At 36.7% G+C, this 21,122-nt stretch overlaps 1 protein-coding gene across 7 annotated transcripts in view; it reads left to right on the forward strand.

The window, feature by feature from the left end:
* Window positions 1-21,122, forward strand: part of CDKAL1 (CDK5 regulatory subunit associated protein 1 like 1) — an 875,166-nt gene that overhangs the window by 299,065 nt on the left and 554,979 nt on the right. For all 7 annotated transcript variants that reach the window (XR_010750305.1, XM_066377142.1, XM_066377141.1 and 4 more), the window contains one exon: window positions 2,270-2,390. Coding sequence is in view for 6 of the 7 variants with exons in the window: in XM_066377142.1 (XP_066233239.1) it covers window positions 2,270-2,390 (121 nt within the window). In the remaining variant the exon portion in view is untranslated. The remainder of the gene's footprint in view (window positions 1-2,269; window positions 2,391-21,122) is intronic.

The raw sequence follows: 21,122 nt of genomic DNA on the forward strand, positions 1-21,122 counted from the left end.
AGTTCTTGTAGGCAGAATATATAAAGAATTCTTACAACTCAGTAATAAGACAAATACTCCAATTAAAACATTTGGCAAAATACTAGAGGAAACATTTTTTATTAGTGAGGAACATAACACCATTATGGAAGCAGAGAATTTCCCAAGATCTGAAGTCAGCATGCTGAAGACCCAGGAGAGCTGATGTATAGTTTTGGTCCAACTTCAAAGACCTGAGAAACAGGAGAGCTGATGGTATAAGCTTTAGTCTGCAACTGGGCAGTCAGAAGAACTAAGAAGAGCTGATATTTCAGCCAGAGTCTGAAGGCTGGCAGAGACCCATGATCCAACTCTATCGTCAAGCAGGGGGAGTTCCCTCCTACTCAGCACTTTTGTTCTATTCAGGGTAAATGACTGTGTAAGGTTCACCAGTATTAGGGTGAGTGATTTGCTTTACTTAGTCCATTGATTTCGATGGCAGTCTCATCCAGAAACACCTATCAGAATAATATTTGGCCAAAGGTCTGGGGGTCCTGAGGCCCTGTCAAGATGACACATAAAATTAACTATCACAACATATTACCAACAGAACATACAGTTAGTTGGTTAATTATCACATGAAAAGGTACTTAACATCATAAGTTATTAGAAATGCAAATTCAAATCCCAATAATATACCACTACACACCCATAAAAATGACTATTGTCAAAAAAGTTAAAGTATGAGGTATTAGCAACAATGTGGAGAAACTCTTATACATTTGTGGTGGGATATAAAATGTTATCACCACTCTGAAAAGTTTTTTTCTTATAAAGTTAAATTTTTTTTTAAATTTTATTTATTCACTTTTAGAGAGTAGAGAGAGAGAGAGAGAGAGAGACAGAGAGGAGAGAGAGACAGAGAGAGAGAGAAGGGGGAGGAGCTGGAAGCATCAACTCCCATATGTGCCTTGACCAGGCAAGCTCAGGGTTTCAAACCGGCGACCTCAGCATTTCCAGGTCGACGCTTTACCCACTGCGCCACCACAGGTCAGGCTAAAGTTAAATATTAATTTACTACCTGACCTGGTGATTCCATTCATAGGAATCCAAGAGAAATAAAAACTTATATCCACATAAAGACTTGTATGCAAATATTCATTGGAACATTATTATAATAGGCATTACTTGGAAATAATACAAATATCATCAGTTGGTCAACATTAATAAAGTGTGGTATTTTTGGTATGGGAGCAGGGATAGACTGTAAATAAGTTTGAGGGAATTTTGGGGGTGATAGAAATGTTCTTAAATTGGGATTTTGTGAAGATTACACAACTGTATAAGTTTATTTAATACAACTGAATTGTTGGTTCACAGTGGGTAAATTTTATTGGATGTCCCTTAGTAAAGTTATAAAAAAATAATGGCTATATATAATGAGCAAATGACAAAGTAAACCTGGAAAAATAATTGGGAAATCTGAAGGGATGGAATTCTTTGTACTCTTCTTCCATCTTTTCTACAGAGTTCAATTAATTCAAAATTATAAACATTGTAATGGTTTTAGAAATGATCTAATTTACTTTTATAACTTTAAAAAAAATAAGTTCAAAAACACTTGATCTTTACATTTTTTACTTATTTTATATTTTTCTTTATTGATTTTAGAGAGAGAGAGAGAGAGAGAGAGAAACATCAGTTAGTTGTCCCACTATTTTATGAATTTATTGGCTGAATCTTGTATGTGCCCTGACTGGGGATCAAACCTGCTACCTTGACTGAATGACACTCTAAGCAACTGAGTTACCTGACGTAGATCAAACACATTCATTTAAAAAAATCTAGTCCTAAAGTGTTTCATAAATTTTAGCTTATTTATTCTTTGCTTCTTTGATTTGCTATTTGCTTTGAGCAGATAATCTGCTTTTGCTTTTTTTCCCCCCTCCCTGTAGTGCAAAATTGGCCAGCATGCTGAGTTCTCAGGTGAACCTTCTTGCTTTATGCTAGTGAGCATTTATTTATGCCTTGTGGGAAGACATTCTAAGGGTATTTCTGATTCTCTCATCTATGCAGTAAAATGTGCCAACATTATAAGCAAAGCACTTTGGACTGTAGGACATGAACATAGCTGTTTTTCCCTTTGGCAGTATTTCTTAGGTTAAATGATCACATCTTCTCTAGGTGTTTTTTTCCTCCGTAAAAGAAAAGAAGAAATTAAGTGCAAATATTAACACATTTGTTTCCAGCAATGAATTAAAGTGAAATTGTGTGACTCATGCTAATGTGTGTTTATATGCTTTATTTGAAGGTCACTCTGTGCGACTGCTTGGTCAGAAAAAGGATAATGGAAAACGGCTGGGGGGAGCACCCCTGGATTTGCCTAAGATTAGGAAGAATCCACTGATAGAAATCATTTCCGTCAATACTGGGTGAGTTGCTCTCAAACTTATAAAATACTCAACAGACTGCATGAATTCAGTCTTTTCCCCTGGACATCTGACATAGGAAATAGTTGTACCTTTTCATGGGAAAGAAAAACAAAAAGCTCTAAAAGTACATGATTATAGTTCCCTTCAAAATGTTTCTGGTGTACAAATTACACTTACATATGTAGCAGGGTTTTATATCTTTGATTAATATTATTTTAACTTCTCCTTTTTGGTAATAAACATGGTTTTCCTTTTCCAGCTATGCTGTTGGTTAAAATTATTTTCAAAAAAAGTATTTTATTTTGGGGAGTGGTTAATGTGCTCATCATTTTGGACTATTTTTCTTTCAGTAGAGTTACAATATTGTTCAAGGTACTGACCATGTTTTGATTTTAACTATCTGAAACACATATTTGAAAATGTAACTTTTATACTTCCAGAGGTCAGAAGTCAAATACATGTCTTACTATATACTAAGAGCAAGGCTCTTGGGGAGAAATCTGTTTGCTTGCTTTTTTCAGCATTGATAGGACACCCACATTCCTTGCTTACAGTCTTCTTCCATCTTTAGTGCCAGCAACGTTGTATTTCTTTGTGTCTTCCGTAGTCACATCTCCCTCTGATTCTGACTCGCACTTTTATGCGATTATATTGTGATTCATTGGGGACACCAGAATAATACAGGACCCTTTAACTATTTCAAGGTCAGCCGATTCCCAACCTTCATATCATTTGCAACCTTAATTCCCTTTGGCATGCAGGCCTCCAAGGGTTAGGCTAAGTATGAGAGAAAATTATAGGTAGAGAAAAAAATCAACAAAAGCATTGGAGCAGACCATATATTTGTTTATGAAGTAGATAATTTTGTCCAGTTTGTCAGGAGTTTTTAGTATGTGTGAGGAAAAGTGTGATAGGTTACCATTTGTGTGAAGAATCTATACACTTGATTCAGTGGTAAAGGAAAGGAGAGCCCTGAAGTCTGGAGCAGAGGTGAGAGATTACCATAGCGAGGCATTAGGAAGGCCACTCTGGGACCAGCCGGCAATGTGGGTTGGTGCTGGAGGATAGCTGGATACGTGGAGACCAATTCCGAGGCCGTTAGCATCCAGCCAGGAAGGACAGAGGGCCAGAGTGGTGGTTTTGGGAATGGAAAGCAAGGACAGCAGCCAGCTTTGGGAATGGTTGTGAACACGGCCTTTGGCCTACTCTGGTGGAGTTATTTGTAACCGTGGGTTTGGAAGTTGCAAAGGATGGTTGGAGATAGAAACACAAGGTGAAAAAGAAGCTTTAGTTGGAGGGGTGAAATAAATGAGGTCGCTGAAAGTGAGTGGTCAGTGCTGCCTGTGTTTGGGAGGAGACAAGAACCACCTGTAAAACAGAGAAGATTTTTATGATTGTGGAGTCCAGTATAATCAGTTGCTTCAGACCCTTGGAGGAGAAATAATACTGGGTTAGGTGAACTATTTTAATAGGTTGGGAAAATTAGAAACCATGTTGAAAAAGGAAGATTATTTTCTTGAGGAGTTGGACTATAAATTAAGAGAGGTAGTCTTTAGAGAACAGGAAGATTTTTAAAAATCTGAGTTTGTTTAGAGGCAGAGGGGTAAGTATTAGGAATATACTGATGGGAGAAACTCAGCAGGATCTTATATGGATAGATAAGTCTCGAATAGAAAGGACACTTTTGTGCTTCCTTAGATATAGGAGTAAAGGATGAGAGGAAGTTTAAGTGCAGAATTTATCAATTTGTTTTTCTTAAAGTTTTTCAGCAATTTACTATAGAGACTGGTTCAGTTTCTTCATGCTGTCAAGCAAAACAGAGGGCAGAGTTCACTGTTGCGGTTAGTGCACCACAGTGTTTTGATGACACTGCTTTGAGCCAGGGCCAGTTCTTTATCGGAGTACAGGCCCCCTCCCCTCTAGGACTTGTCCATGTTTTTTTCCCCTCCCTCTCTCCCTTTGGTCTTGATGTTTATTTGTTATTGTACCCTGTGTGCTTTCTTTTTCCTTTTTTCTTAGTCAACATAAAGGAAACTTTATTGAAGCCCCAGGGTCACCGGGTTCAGGCAGAAGGCTGCCCTGCCGGTCGCAGGAGGTGGTGGAGGGAAGGGCCTTGTTGAGCCTTCTTGGGCACAGGTAGTTGGTGTGACCTCACTCTTGTGCAGTGACAGCACGGGTACAGGGAGCGGACACTCTTTGGTCATCTTACGCAGTTGTAGTTCTGGGAGAGCTGACAGAGGGCGGACTCACTAAATGATACCATCCCACAGACAAGGCACCAGGGTAGACTCCTCCTGGGTGTTGTAGTCAGAGAGATGGCGGTCCTCCAGCTGTGTTCCCATAAAAATCGAGTGCTGCTGGCCAGGCAGGATCTCCTCCTTGTCTTGGATTTTAGCGTTGATGTTCCCAATGGTGTCACTGGGCTCAGCCTCAAGGGTGCCAGTCAGGGTCTTCACAAAGATGTGCATCTCATGTCTGCCAGGGAGGCTGCTCCCCTCCTCCTTGGAGAGGAAGAGCAACCCTGTATGTTTTCTATAAAATGGAAGTTATATCACATTAGAGTCTAATTAAATGTTTGGCCAGAAATAATCATTTCTGAGGTAAAGATACGAAATTTAAAGATTCTTGCCCATGTTTTATTTTTCTGATTAAATTAGTAGAATTAGCTCATAGTTCTGAAGCACAAGAGAGGATGCATGTGGATATTTACTTAGAGAAGTATCAACCCAGCACAATGGTCAGCTAGCAGGGATCAGCACGTGCATAAACACAAGAAGTGAGCCGAGGTTGGAAAGCTCAGTTTTTGTCCTGCTATATCCCATTTGTGTAATTGCCTTATTTTTTTTCTAGTACTGAGAATGGAGTATGGAGACAGAAGGTAATGTATGGGACAAAAAGTAAAAAAAAAATTAGAAATTGGGTCATAAAGAAAACTTGTGCTTCCTTATCCTCCTTTGTCATAATTTTTGACAATGCCTTGGCAATTTTTGTTCTATCAAAGCCAAGAGTTGAGAGTGCTGCTTAGAAGTTCTGATATGTTACCAGTATATCATTTTTCAGCTACTATCAGATTATCTCTAGTTTGAAGGATAATCCTCCCCTGGGCTAAACACATCTGAGAAAATACTGTCTAACCCTGTAATATTTTACTGATACTTTTTCTTTTAAAAGTTATCTTGTCTGTCTTTTGTTTTTCTTAAAGTTTTTCAGCAATTTACTATAGAGACTGGTTCAGTTTCTTCATGCTGTCAAGCAAAACAGAGACAGCATATTGTCTCTGTTACTTGTTACTTGCTATCTGTGAGACAGAAAATGATGGTTTATGGGAACCTTTAAGGGGAATGTAATTTTCTTTGAGATTATGTACTTAAACTTATTCTCATTTTAAAAATTATCTGTTAAAACTTTTTACTCCCCATAACATTTTAGATCTTGGAAAACAAACTAACTTGGATGTTTTCACTTTCTTTCTGTGATGTCCAGAATTTATCAGTCCTTATTCTAGTGCTAGATATATAGGTGCTCTCTAAATATTTGAATGAATGGATGAAAGAACAGGAATGCCAATTTACTTTATATAAGTAAAGCCATTTTTAGAGAAACGTAGTTATTACTAATAACATTTTGTTATCTTTCTGGTTCTAATGGTTAAAACATGAACTAGTTATTAATGACATATAATCATAATACATTTGGAAATATAATTATGTGCTTACTGTAGTACCGGGTATTGTGTTAGATACTACGGTATGTCATATAAAAGAGAAACATTTACCAAATCAGCAAGTAAATAACATAGAAGGAAATAATCCAAAACAGGCAGTTATAAGCACAGAGTTAATTGCAGCTCCTGTGTGGAGAATATTCGGACCTCATTCTGTTCCGTATTCAGGACAATGCTGTTAGGTCCCAGCATGGCTCTCTTTCTAAGCAGTGACTCTTCTGACCTCTGAGCTTAAGAGCTTTGAGAAAGGTAGGTTTTCTCTCACTGCCCTTCTAGGCGATGCAGTGGCAGCAACATAGCAAAAGGTCTTCCACTGCCAGTTGAAAATACAAGCCTCAATGCTATCTTATAGTAATGCTATATTACTCTTTAATTAAACTTTTCAGGAAATTACATCCTTAAAGAAATGGTTTTTTTGAGGTATATAACTAGACGTACTCTTTGAAAGCTTGAATTAAGATTCCAAAGAGATCCTGTTAGAAGTTTTAGTATGTTTTGGACCATTCTTATACTAAGGTGAATCTTTTTAATATTTTGAGAAGATAAAATTTGGGATATTTTATATTATAATCTCTTTCAAACGACTATGTATTACTATATTCAATAATGATTTTTGAGTCCTTATATCTTAGCATGGTGTCAAGAAATAAGATATTCTTATTTTTTCAGTTTAAGCTACACTAATGTTCACATATCCTGATTGTATAAGCCGTGGTCCTGTTTGAATCTGCTTGCTTGAGAATTGCTTCTTCAGCCTGGTGCTGTCCTCAGAGACAGCTCTTACAAGATCATGACACCTCTCTCCAAGAGGCACTATCTCAGTGTAAAACATTTTCCAAAAAAAAGCAGCACACTATAGTCATTCATTTATTTTAAAATTATGGCTCAATATTACTTTGCAAATTACCCTAAGCCAATTTTGTCATGCATAGCTCTTGTTTTTTTTCTTATATAGAATAGTAGCTACCAATGAGAAGTAGCTGCTTCCCTATAACCCAGCTGTCAGATTATAATGAAAGCCAGTCTCAGTCCAAAAATCTGCAGTAAGAATTTGTTAAGTAAGGTGGCACAGTCCAGCTTTTTTTTTTTTTTTTTAAGTGATAGTAGAGGAGACAGACAGACTCCTACATGCCCCGGGACCAGGATCTATCCCACAAGCCCCCTACTAGGGATGCTCTGCTCATCTAGGGCTGTTGGTAGCTGAGCAACCAAGCTATTTTTAGTGCTTGAGGAGGCTCCACAGAGCCATGTGAGGGGAAGCTCGGGGCATCTTGCTTTCACCAATCGAGCCATGGCTGCAGGAAGGGGACAGAGAGAAAGAACGCTAAAGGGAAGGGAGACAGGTGTAGAAACAGATGGTCGCTTCTCCTCTATGCCCTGACTGGGAATTGGACCCAGGACATCTACATGCTGGGCCAACACTCTACCACTGAGCCAACAGGCCCGGGCCCCAGCACTTGTACACTTGGTGAAGGCCTTGTTCTTATTCTCTCTCCTTTGCCTGATTAAATTAAACCTTGCATGATGAAACCATACATTCAGCTTCAGGCAACCAGAATCCTTTACATAACATGAGAGTAGGGTAAGGACCAAGCCAGAGTAATAATCTCAATGGTTCAAGCCAATGCTACCCAACCAGTGGTCTGTGAACTAGTGCCAGGTCTTAACTATTGATGGCTGGTCTATGGCAAGTATAGAAATTGAGAGCAAACGTTTTAGAAACTTTAAGGCAATTTAACATTACTGCAGTATCTTGTAATTTATTTTAATTGTATTTTACTGGAAAAAAATCCCCCAAAACCCAAAACTAATCTTTTTTAAAGAGTTTGTAATAACAATCCTGGTCTGTCATTATAGATAGTTTGAAAACATTGGTCTTGGCCAGTGTGTTGTTGCAAGGTTCTTTACATTACTTGGAAAATATTTTAGCCAATTTACTTATGTTTAGTGCCACTGATTTCACTAATGAGATCTCATTTCTACTGTCTTTTATGTTATTGGTTAACCACTTGTGTTTAGTAGTTAAGTACTACTTTCACAAATGAAAACATATTTCTGTCATTTATTATGCTTATTTGCAAAACCTCTGCTTTTGACCAAAATAAAAAATTGCTAAAACATAACCAATACTTTCTGGAAGGTAGCCTTTCTGATTAAATACTAGCAAAGAGAGACTTTTCTTAGAGTTGCAGCTTATAACAACTCATGCATTATATATTCTCTGTACATTAAAGTCTTTCAAAAGTATATTAGACATCCTAAATGGACATGTGAAACTTGAGTCTAGGGGTTGTAGCTGCTCTTCTGGCACATCTCTACGTTCAGTAGAAACCTGTTATATTTATTCTTGTTCTGTTTTTCTTAGAATTTTGATGTTGCTATATTTTATAGGCTACCAAAATTCTCCAAGACCCGTTTCTTTCTTATTCTTTGTACTATTTAGGCAAGAAAGTTGCTCGTACTAGAATTTAAATTTAGGTGTTTATCATCAGCTTATCAATCAGTCTTTTACTTGTTCAGTTTTAAATGAATGAAAAGTAAACTTAAATTAATCTTAGTCTCTCCCATCACTTTTAGCCCATTGTCTTGCTCACAGTATTCACTCATGAATATTTTATTATTTCAGTGACAGCAGTGCTACTTAAATGCAGAAAAATTTTCTGGCCGAGCTGGAATATCATTCTAATTACTTCTCTTTTACTATACATGATTATTTGTAGAAAAAGAGAATATGTTAATTTGGACTATGAATGAAGTTAAACTTAAAGAATTAAATACAGCTAGTGCTCAACTTACGACCATGATTGGTTCTGACAGACTGGCCGTAACACGATTTGGTCGTAAGTTGAGTAGGCTATATGTACAGTACTGTGAAATGATGTTATAAAAGTCTTTAAGTCATATTTTATCATAACTTTCTTTCATTATTGTTATATATCATAATTTTCTTTGTTCATTTTATGCCATTTGTATCATCTCTACACCATTTTGTTTCTTATTTTTACATTCGTCAGGTTTAAGTCAAACACTGCATTACCAGTATAAGTGGTTTAATATTTGCAAAGACAATTCCCTCTTGGTAGACATCTTGGGACGGGTTTTATGAAAAATATCCAAGACACAAAACACAAATTGCTGTACCGAGTCTGGGATAACAGTTGAAATGGTGCACATGGAGATGGTAGTGCTGCCTGAAGCTGGTCCTCACTGTCATAAGCCCAACGCTTGTGCTGCCAGACGTGGAGCAGTTGTGGCTAGCTACTGTGGTTGTAAAGTCGAATAGTCGTAAGTTGCGTAGGTCGTAAGTCGATCAATATTTGTATGTGAAATTGAAGTATTTGTGGCAATGTTGAACTTGTTACATTTATACTTTTATATAAAAACTAGTAATTCTGAGATTTTTAGCTTTTTTGATGTCTTCAATGAAATTCCTGAATACTCTGTTTTCACTAAAATATTGTACAAATGAAATTCTAAAATTATTTATTTTTAATGCATTCTAAAACTGTATTTAGAAAAGAACACTTATAAAAACAGTGGATGGCACTATTGGCACATACCTGTGAAGTAATTATTACGTTGCAGAAATTTCAAATGCTTGTTTAATAAGTGCCTTTCAGTAAATGACCCAGTAAAAAAATTTAAGCAGTATTAGAATTGGGATTTAATCTTAAATTTTTTAAATTCTTCTTTATGTAATTATTATTTTATATAAACTTTGAAATAAATACATAACTTTCTTACTAATTATATATAAAGAAGTACTTGGTTTTAAAAAACCATTTGAAATTCTGGCCAGTTGTAGGGTATACCACTGTGCTAATAGGGCATCGTTTTTACCACTTTGCTGATAAACAAAATTGTGTGGTTTAGGGCAGGAAAAATAACTGATTTTGCCTAAAAAAGCAAAAATTTAAATATGCTCAAATTTAAGCACACAATTAAGGAAACCTTAGATTAAAGTTAATTGAGTAGGATGATTAACACTTGCCGCAGGTTAGTTCATAGATTATATGGTAAGGATAGCATCAATTATAAATAGTTATAGATGCTCTTACAGTTTAGAAAGTTTATTGTTTTACTTCATGAGTACAAGACCTTTTTATTTGCCCTTTAAGAAAACTAAACAGCCCTGTGTCTGGACATTAGTTTATTCAGCCAACGTGGCTGGGCATTTGTTAAGTGCAGAGGATAGAAAGACGCATTCATTTCGTGACTGCCATTGAGAATCCACAGGATAGATAGAGAGTGAAACAAGCACAAAGCAATTGAATTATAACATTGTAAGTATAATACAGGAGTAAACAAAGTTATCTTAGGACCAAGATGGGGTGTTTGGATGAGGTAGAGAGAACACTCATGGAAAGTATATCTTTAGGTTGTGTCTCAAAGTTTATCTTATAGGTGGGTTCAAAAGAATTTTAAGCATGGGAAACTCCAACCTCCCATGAATGATGCTTTTGAATTATGAAAGCCTTGTCTTATACAGAGAATGATGAGTGTGGGTCAGTGTGGTAGGTGTTTTGAATAATGGAATGGTAGGATAAAGGTTGGAACAAGGTAGCAGGAGATTGAGTTCAAACTGAGCCTCATCATTTCGTCATTTGCTGTGTGACATTGTATACATTATTCAGCTCCTCTATAAGTCTCAATTTTCTCATCTGTAAATGGGGATAATATTGGTGTTGTGAAAATTAAAAGAGGTCATCTGTTTAAAGTAATTAACATATACCTGGCTCAGAGTATCTGTTACATATAATTACTGTTAGGTGTATTACTATCACAACTATGCGGGCAGTTTGCTTAGACCAGGGAGCAGTAAGTGGCAGAGTCGTAACTTGATTCACGTTGTCTAACCAGTTCTTTTTCCAGTACAACAAAATGGCTTCTAGTTTGCTGTCCTTGCATTGGAATTGTAGTTAGTTAGTTGAAAGGAAAGCCAGTTAGAGCTAAAATTTGAGGCTAATGTAGAAACAGCTTACTGAACCTGAGAAAGATGCTGTGGGCCCCAGATTTTTACAAAGAATAGAAAATGGAAGTAGGCTAGGAGCATTTCTACTGTATACTTTTATTGTACTATATTAAATGACTCTTTAGATGCATTAAATTTACCCAGTGGAATTGCATTTGAATTTTCCTATTCTGATGTTTAAAGGATAGGACTGCTAAATCATTTAGATCTAGAGATATAACTGTTGTACCCTCTCGACTTGCATTTTTTTTTAACCAGTACTTGAGCTAGGGTGCTTGAAACTGAGTCTCACTTGGAGAGCACAATAGGTGTGAATGGTTGTGTGTATCCAAAGAACTGCCCTCTGTGAGTTTTCCTCTTGCTTCAGGAAAACCTAATTCCCAGACCCATCAGGAAAGGAAAAAAAATCCCAAAATTCTATAGCTCAACCTTAATCAAGTATAATTGGATACATATGTGATTATGGATCAAGCCCTGTCAGTTTTTTTCAATACAAGAATAATATAGATCTCATTTATTTCTGAAACCACTTTGCTTTTATTTTACTACATCTCAGCATGGTAGCAACAATTGTTTTGTTATTCCTAACCCTGACAAAGCAAAATGTTTTATTTGGCTTTTTAAAAAGGCAATAGTGCATGTACTTCATTTACTTTATCTGATGAAGTCGTCTCTGAAGAATGTCCGTTTTTGTTTCCCCCCCCCCGTAAATTCACTAAGGAAACTGGGTTTAAGGCAAGGTCATTCTTTAAAATCCTTGTATCTGTTTTTAAACAGTGTATGTAGCTTTGTGATTTGTAATGTGTTATTTCTGTGGTTCTTTTTAGGTTATCCTTAAAATAAGTATTAATTGTGAAAGATAGTGTGTGTTTAGGGAGATCTTTCTACCTTGTAAAGTACCTTTTATGTATTGTTTGATTATTGCTCCTGAGAAAAGCACAAACTGCCTAAAATGTGATTTCTAGTCTGTTTTCCTCCTCCCTTTCTTCCCTCCTCTTTGTCTTCTACTGCTCATGTCTATATAAATTTATGAGAACACGTATGTAAGGATAGATTTATTTACTTAGGACCATGCATAACCCCCTGTGACTGGAAGATAGAACCAATCAAGATTGGTGGTCCATGTTATACAGGGGTTTGTTCACACATTCATTTATTTTTTGTACTTGTTCACTCATTTATTCAAGAACATTTGCAGAATATCTGTATGTATCGGATACTCTAATAAGTGCAGTGAAAGAAACAGGGCTGACCTATTTTATCACTGCCCTTAAGAGTCTCACAGTGTAGTGTAGGTTAGCTAACTGGTAAAAGATTTCATTTTAGTCTTCATCAAATATAATTGTCTTTTTATATATGAGACTTAAGTTTGTGTACCCAAAGTGATCACAGATATAGAGAATGAATAAAATAGGACTTGTATAAAATATGATGGCTGAAAATGGGCATCCTTAACATGTATAACATGTTTAGATAGTGGGATCCTCTTTGGTAATTGATTACCGTTAAGAATTCAATCACCATTGTCACATGCTGTTAAGCCCCTGGATTTCAGGCAGCCTGTGATCTCTTGAGTGTTGATTCTGTGCTTACTCTTAAAATAAACACCTCTGATTTTTATTTCCAAAGAATGGAGTTGTTAGGACCCACCCTTTTTTTTGCCCATTTTTTGGCATTCTTGTTTTCTCATTCTTATTTCTATACATAGGCTTTTTTTCTTTTCATTTTCCTACCTTAATTTTCAGTTACATGTAAATCAAGAAGCAAAATGTGTCAGTAGCAGCACTGATGTTGACACAGTGAATACATTTTCATAACAGAGATGTCTGTGTCAGAGCCTGTGAGGAGAGAGTTGGGTCCTGCTGCTGCTGACAGCAGAGTGTAGTGATGTGTGAAGATGCCGAAGAGTGCTGTGTCGTGGCTGGCATAGGGCCAGCCTTCTGTGTACCTGAGTTGACTTGCATTTACATAGTTGGCTTTTTATAGTTATATATCAAATGATTAATTTTCTTAATTTGCTGTGGCTTGGTAAAATGCTGTGATATATTTACCTAATGGAATACTACTGAGCCTTAAAAAAAAGAAAAAAATCTTACCTTTTGCGACAGCATGGATGGACCTGGATAGCATTGTGCTAAGTGAATTAAGTCAGTCAGAGAAAAACAAGTGCCATATGCTTTCACTCACATGTGGACTCTAATGAACAAAATGAACTAACAAGCAGAATGGAAGCAGATTCATGGATAGAGAATAGACTGACAGCTGTCAGAGAGGAGAGGGTTTTTAGGACTAGGTGAAAAAGGTGAAGGGATTAAGCAAAAACAAAAGCAAACTCCAGAACACATACAACAGCATGGGCACTACCAGAAGGAAAAGGATTTGGGGAAGTAGAATAGGGTGGAAGGGAGATACATGGTGATGGAAGGAGCCGACTTTTTGAGTGGTGAATACACACTACGATATGCAGATGATGTGTGATAGAATTGTACACTTGAAACTATATTATTTTAGTAACCAGTATCACCCCAATAATTTCAGTAAAAATTAAAAAAGAATGTTTTAAAGAAAGAAAAATTGCTCCATTGACTTTAAATTCTTGTAGTAGATTTTCACAGGTAAATGATGGAGGAAAAGACAATGTAGATGTTTGAGGATTTTTTGTTATGATTTTTAATTTATCTTATTCTTGCATACCCTAAGTCAAAACCCAACTGACTAGGACTCCTACACAGAATATTTTCCTGATATATTTCACCAGTGCTTATTTGGAGCATCATCAATATGGCTTAATTTAATCATTTGTTTTTCTTTATCCTGCTACTGCTTTGCTTATATCTTAATGTTCCTAGACAACTTTAATTGATCTTGTGGTATCCATATTTTCTTAATTCTCTTATCTTGTAGACTATCTTCTTTACATATTGCTTTGTTTTTTTCTCATTCTTTCATTTTCTTTCTCTCATCTTTTCATGAGGTGCCATTATTATCAGGATGCTTTGATTACTAGAACAGTTTGGTCTTCAGTCTCACCAATGTGTGGTGTTCTCCTCTGTATCTTATATAGAATGATTTATCTTTCTTTTTTTTTTTTTTTTTTATTGATTTTTCTCAAAGAGTGGATAGACCTTGGAAGATTTCTTTTTTTTTTTTTTGAATTGAGATATATTGACAACAGTAAAAAAAAAAAAATCTTTTTAGAATATAGTACTTCATAAACTTACCTTTGTCTATTTTCTTTTGTTCTGATGGTCTTAACTGCAGTTAATTTTGTCATCGCTAACATGTACTACATATTAAAAAGCATAGATTTTCAAATATACTTCATTAGGCTGAATTCACAGAAGTAGAATTATTATTTTAATATTAAGAACCTTTCTATGGGTCTTGGAATATAAACTCAAATTGCTTTCCAAAACATTGCCATTCATAGAGCTAACAATTAAGGAGATATATATTTTTAAATTGAAATTATTGGGATGACATTGGTTAATAAAATTATGTAGATTTTAGGTGTCATCTGTTTATTATATTGTGTCTTCTCCGCCCCAATCAAGTCTCCTTCCATCACCATTGATCCCCCTCTCCCCTTTTCTACCCCCTCTCACCTCCTAATCTCTCTGGAAATCACCAAACTGTTGCCTGTCGATGAGGTGTTTTTTGTTTGTTTTGTTTTGTGTTTTTTTTGGTGCATTATCTTTTTTTATAATTTAAAATTTTTATTTCTAATTTATTGTGTTGACATGGTTTCAAGTATCTCTCTCAGTATACCACCTTCTACACACTACATCATGTCTACCCATTTCCCATGTAAAGTCTCCCTCCTCTCACCTAGCCCACTTCACCCCTTTCTTTCTACCTCCACACCCCCCCATCATTGCCAACCCACCATCTGTATCCATGTGTTATGGCTAATCCCAAAGGGATACATATTTTTTTCTACTATAAAATTTTCATAATTATTCCCATTTTGTAGAAACTGAAGTTGAGATTAAATAATGTACCCAGAGCTACCATCTTGTATAAATGTAGCTACCGTCTTAGTAGAAGTTAGCTAAAATTTCAGCCTCATACATTGAATATGAGAGGCCATTTGGCCTTGTGTTAAGAACATAATTTTGGAATCAAACTGCTTGGGTATATATCCTGGCTCCAGTGCTTACTGTGTAACTCTGGGCAGGTTTCTTTGTGCATAGTTTTCTCATCTCTAAAATGGGAATTACACTATTTGTTTAATAGGCTTGTGAAGATTCAGTATATTGATGTATAGCTTATAATATAGCATCTGGCAAATAATAATTGCTACATATAATTGATTGCTGTCCTTATTATTATTAATTAGAATGTGTTCTCTTTATTTTTTATCCACATAGGATGTTTATTCTTTCCTTTTAAAACAACATAGGCATTTTGGGTAATCAAATTACTGAACCATTTAAATGTTTGTGTGAATGAGTGAATAAAAGAGAAAGGAGTAGAAGAAGGTAGCAAGTGTAGAACCCACATCTTTGAGTTTTATATAATTAATAGTGTTTTATTAAAAGCCTCTTTGTTTTGTGTGGTATGTAAGAAAGAATGGTTGAATTTAAGTATATCTATTGTAAATATATGGAATTGTCATCTGTAATATTTCCTTGAGAAATATTTGGTTGGATAGTAGAGTAAATGATAGTTTGTATAGTGAGCAGCTGATTTAGGCTGTTTATTAATGGGTTGTACTGCCTAAGATCTTTTGCCAACTAATGAGAATGGACTGAGGCCATTTTTATAAGGGATGGAAAAAATACTTTTAATTAGGGATAGACTTAGCAAACTACTTAATAATTCTCTTTATTATTTGTAGCCCTATGGCCAAATACCAAATGCCCACACACCTTCTTAATAAAGATCTATTTTTGGATAATTAAAAATCCCTTTGAAAGATTTATATATTCAGAAACTGTTCAAATTGGAAAGGATTTTAGAAATTTAAGATCTTTTCAAAGATAATGAAACTGAGGCCCACTAGGCCTTACTACCAATGTTTGATGGTCTGCATATTGCTCTCACTTGTAGGAGAATTTGGTTCATGAAAGAAAGAGTCTATTCTGACTAGTGGTATACCTTTACCTTTAGGATTTTAGAGGTTGATGGAGGGATTAAAATTTTTTGGTCTATGTTTCCAGGAATTGTGTAAGACATCATAAATGTATTTTGTCTTAGCTTGTATTAAAGTATATATATATCAAAACTCCAGAAAATGGTGTTTCTTTGGCCAGTGTTTCATGAGTAATCAATAGAAAACAATGAAATTATCTTTTTATTAAGGGAATTTGAGTACTTCAGGGAAAGAGGCTATTGAGACATAAGATTTCTCTTTGGATGTGCGAGAATCTTCACAAGAACTCCAGACTTTACATCTTGTATCCTTCTGTCCACTCATTATTGGCCTTTCCCATCTATATTTCTGGTTCTATTCTGTACTTTCTTTTTATTCCTGTAGGTTTGTATGTTTGTGTCCCTAGCACCTAACAGTGACTAGCGTATGGAAATTCTCAATAAAAAAGTCTTGATGACTCAATTTCTAAATTCTAGTGGTATTTTTTCATTCTAAAATCTCTTTTACTGTTTCCTGAGTGTTGACCTTATATTTCAGCTGTTGGTCAGTTTGTATTCTCTGAGAGAATTAAGCCTAAACTTACACTTGAATGTTTTAAGGCATTTATTGTATAATGAATTAACTTTTCCCCTAAGTATTTATGTGGTAAATAGCTGTGTACTGTTTTTGGGAGAACTGAAAAAATAACTTAGATTATTTTCTCTAGTACTTAATTATCTTGGAACACTGGATAAGAAAGGCTGATTTATTTACGTCAGCAGACCTCCTAATGTCCTTCTTAAAGCTTTCTAAGGAGCAGCACCATTGATTGATTGGCTTCGTTTTGACATCAGTTGTTTTTTTACTCCACATTTCTGTATGTTGCATAGACTTAGTTTTTTATCAAGGTGAGTAAAAACTGTTGGTGAGTTCACATTATACTGAAAATGTTGCTGTAATTTTGACTTATTCCTTTTTTTTTTTTTTTGTATTTTTCTGAAGCTGGAAATGGGGAGAGACAGTCAGACAGACTCCCGCATGCACCCGACCGGGATCCACCCGGCACACCCACCAGGGGGCGACGCTCTGCCCACCAGAGGGCGATGCTCTGCCCCTCTGGGGCGTCGCTCTGTTGCGACCAGAGCCACTCTAGCACCTGGGGCAGAGGCCAAGGAGCCATCCCCAGCGCCCGGGCCATCTTTGCTCCAATGGAGCCTCGGCTGCGGGAGGGGAAGAGAGAGACAGAGAGGAAGGAGAGGGGGAGGGGTGGAGAAGCAAATGGGCGCTTCTCCTATGTGCCCCGGCCGGGAATCGAACCCAGGACTTCTGCATGCCAGGCCGACGCTCTACTACTGAGCCAACCGGCCAGGGCCTTGGCTTATTCTTTAAAAAAATTTTTTTTTGTATTTTTCTGAAGTTGGAAATGGGGAGGCAGTCAGACAGATTCCTGCATGCGCCCGACCGGGATCCACCCAGCATGCCCACCAGGGGGCGATGCTCTGCCCATCTGGGGCATTGCTCTGTTGCAACCAGGGCCATTCTAGCGCCTGAGGGAGAGGCCATGGAGCCATCCTCAGTGCCCGGGCCAACTTTGCTCCAGTGGTGCCTTAGCTGCGGGAGGGGAAGAGAGAGACAGAGAGGAAGGAGAGGGGGGAGGGGTGGAGAAGCAGATGGGCGCTTCTCCTGTATGCCCTGGCCAGGAATCGAACCCAGGACTCCTGCATGCCAGGCCGACGCTCTACCACTGAGCTAACTGGCCAGGGCTTTGGGCTTATTCTTTAATAAAGAAAAATAAGCAATCAATATATAATAGAACTTTCATATATCTATATTTTCCGATGTAAAGGATATACTACTTGAATGTCAAACTGGTCATTACTTGGGTGGGCTTGTATGTTAGCTATGCTAAGACTGACAATACGAGTTCTAAGGGTAAAGGAAGGAGACTTGAGCTAGTAGGTTTGAGTATGGTTATCAGCGACTCGGCCACTAGACTGACCATTGAGAGTCAGCCCCATTTTTAGGCCTAGCATCTAAGACTGGTAAGTATATGGGTTCTCATTTCTAAAGGAGTCAGTATTAAATGTATCAGGGCTCAGTTATATGAAAGTAAAAGAGGAAATAACACCATGCCTTTTCACAGATGACATGATTATCTACATAGAAAATCCCATGGGATCTATTATGAACCCCCTAGAACTCATGTGTGAGTTTATCAAGGATACAATATAAACCACAAAAATTAATAATATTTTTATGAACCAGCAATTGCAATTGGAAAAGAAAATTTACTTAAGCGTAAATTTTTAGGTATAAATCTAACAAATTATATTATAAACTGCAAACAGAAGAAATCAGCCTGACTTGAGGTGAAGTGGATAGAGCGTTGACCTGGAACACTGAGGTCTCTTATTTGAAACCCTAAGATCTCCTGCTTGAGCATAGGCTCATCAGCTTGACATGGTGTGGGCTTGCTGGCTTGAGTGCAGGATCATCAACATGATTCCGAGGTCACTGGCTTGATCTCAAAGGTTGCTGGATTGAAGCCCAAGTGATTGCTGCCTTGAGCCCAAGGTTGTTGGCTTGAGCAAGGGGTCACTGACTCGGCTGGAGCTCCCAGGTTAAGGCACATATGAGAAGCAATGAATGAACAACTAAAATGAAGCAGCTATGAGTTGATGCTATCATCTCTTTCCTCCCCTCCTCTCAAAAGAAGAAGAAGAAATCAAAGACCTAAAAATACAGAGTTGTATTATATCTATGGATTGGAAAACTTAACATAGTAATAGGATCTTCTCCCTAAATTCATCTATATGAACTAATTTCAATACAAATTTTAGTTGTATTTTTTTGTGTGTGGATATGGACAATCTGATTCTAAATTTTATATGAAAGGACAGAGAAACTAGAGTTCTATAAAATGGTTTGAGTTAAATTGGAAGAATCACACTACCCTATTTTAAATCTTGTTATAAAGTAGCAGCCATCAAGCCAGTATGGTACTGGTGAAGGAAATTCGTTGGAAACAGAGCAGCATGTTCAGAAATAGACCCACACAAGCTGGCCAATTGATTTTTGACAGCAGTGCCAATTTTGTTCAAGGGGGAAAGCAGTATTTTCATCAAATTGTGCTGAAATAATTGGATATCCATATGGAAAAAGGAAAACTCTTTTACCTAAACCTCATATTCACATGAAAAGTAACCCAGAAGGGATCAAAGATCTAAATGCAGAATTTTAAACTATTAAAATTATAGAGAAAAGATGGAACATTTTTGCGACCTGTGATTAGGCAGAAGACATGTTGCCCAAAGCACAATCCATAAAAGGACAAATAATGGACTTCATCAAAATTAACAACTTTTGCTCTGTGAATGATATTATTAAGAGAATAAAAATCAAGCTACACTAACAGAAAATATTTACATATGTAAGCATAGGATTATCCACAATATATAGGCAATTTTCAAAACTCAGTGTGAAAACAAGCAACCCAATGAACAAGTGGACAAAAGACTTGAGCAGATACTGCTCCAAATGGCAAATACTATGTGTAAAGTTTTTCTGTATTGTTACCACTAGGGGTATTTAGTGGAAATGAAGAAATAATGAAGTTACAGGTGGGTGTTGGCATGGTTATGAAGCAACAGGAAGTCTTTTTTTGTGTGTTTGACAGAGACAGAGAGAGACCGAGAGAGGGACAGATAGGAACAGACAGACAGGAAGGGAGAGAGATGAGAAGCATCAATTCTTCATTGTAGCATCTTAGTTGTTCATTGATTGCTTTCTCATATATGCCTTTATGGGGGGGGGGGGTTGTCTACAGCAGACTGAGTGACCCCTTGCTCAAACCAGATGAACCCATGCTCAAGCCGGCGACCTCGGGGTTTTGAACCTGGGTCCTCTGCATTCCAGCCTGACACTCTATCTACTGCTCCACTGCCTGGTCAGGCACAACTGGAACTCTTATACATTGTTGATGGGGATGCCAAATGATAAGCCATGTTATGAAAACAGTTCTGTAGTTTCCATAAAAAGTTAAACAGAAACTTATCCTGTGACCAATAATCCTACTTCTGGGTGTGAGAAATGAAAACTGAAGTTCATAGATACTCTAATATCTCTTCGGATTGCATAAATCTTCCTCCTTTTACTTAAGCTCACAGAAAAACCTGTATACAAATGTTTATAATAGCTCTCTTTCTAATTTTTCAAAACAAAACAATTCATATGTCCTTCAGGACTGTGAATAGATAAATAAACTGTTATACCCAGTGGTAGTCAACCTGGTTCCTACCGCCATTAGTGGGTGTTCCAGCTTTCATGGCGGGCGGTAGCAGAGCAACCAAAGTATAAATAAAAAGATAGATTTAACTATAGTAAGTTGTTTTATAAAGATTTATTTTGCCAAACAGCAAAAATTCGACATAAAGTACTTGGTAAGTAATGATTATTATATGCTTTAACTTGCTGTAACTCTGCTTTATAAATTTTATAAAGTAAAGTTACTTTCCTATTTTATAAATCACTATTACTGTGGAACTGGTGGGCGGTTCGAAAATTTTACTACTAACAGAGATACAAAAGTGCATGGTAGGTATAAAAAGGTTGACTACTCCTGGTTATACCTATTCAATTGAATACTACTGAGCAATAAAAGAGACTAATTACTTGATACTCTTGGCATCTTAAATGAATCTTAAAATCATGTACTGAGTAAAAGAAGCCAGTAATAAAAGATTATATACTGTGTGATTTCTTTATAGAAAAGGGAGAACTCTAGTGATGGAGGGGAGATCAGTGATTTCCGGTGGTTGGAGGTGTGCCTATAGAAGAATAGCTAAAGGGCCTGTTGGAGCTATGGAACTCCTCTGAGTCCTTGTTCTTGTGGTTGTTCCATCTATACGTGTGCTACAATTCATAGAACAGCATACTCTCCAAAATACCCGTTTTACTATATGA

The sequence above is a fragment of the Saccopteryx leptura genome, chromosome 3 (genome assembly GCF_036850995.1).
Source record: "Saccopteryx leptura isolate mSacLep1 chromosome 3, mSacLep1_pri_phased_curated, whole genome shotgun sequence".
Taxonomy (NCBI): domain Eukaryota; kingdom Metazoa; phylum Chordata; class Mammalia; order Chiroptera; family Emballonuridae; genus Saccopteryx; species Saccopteryx leptura.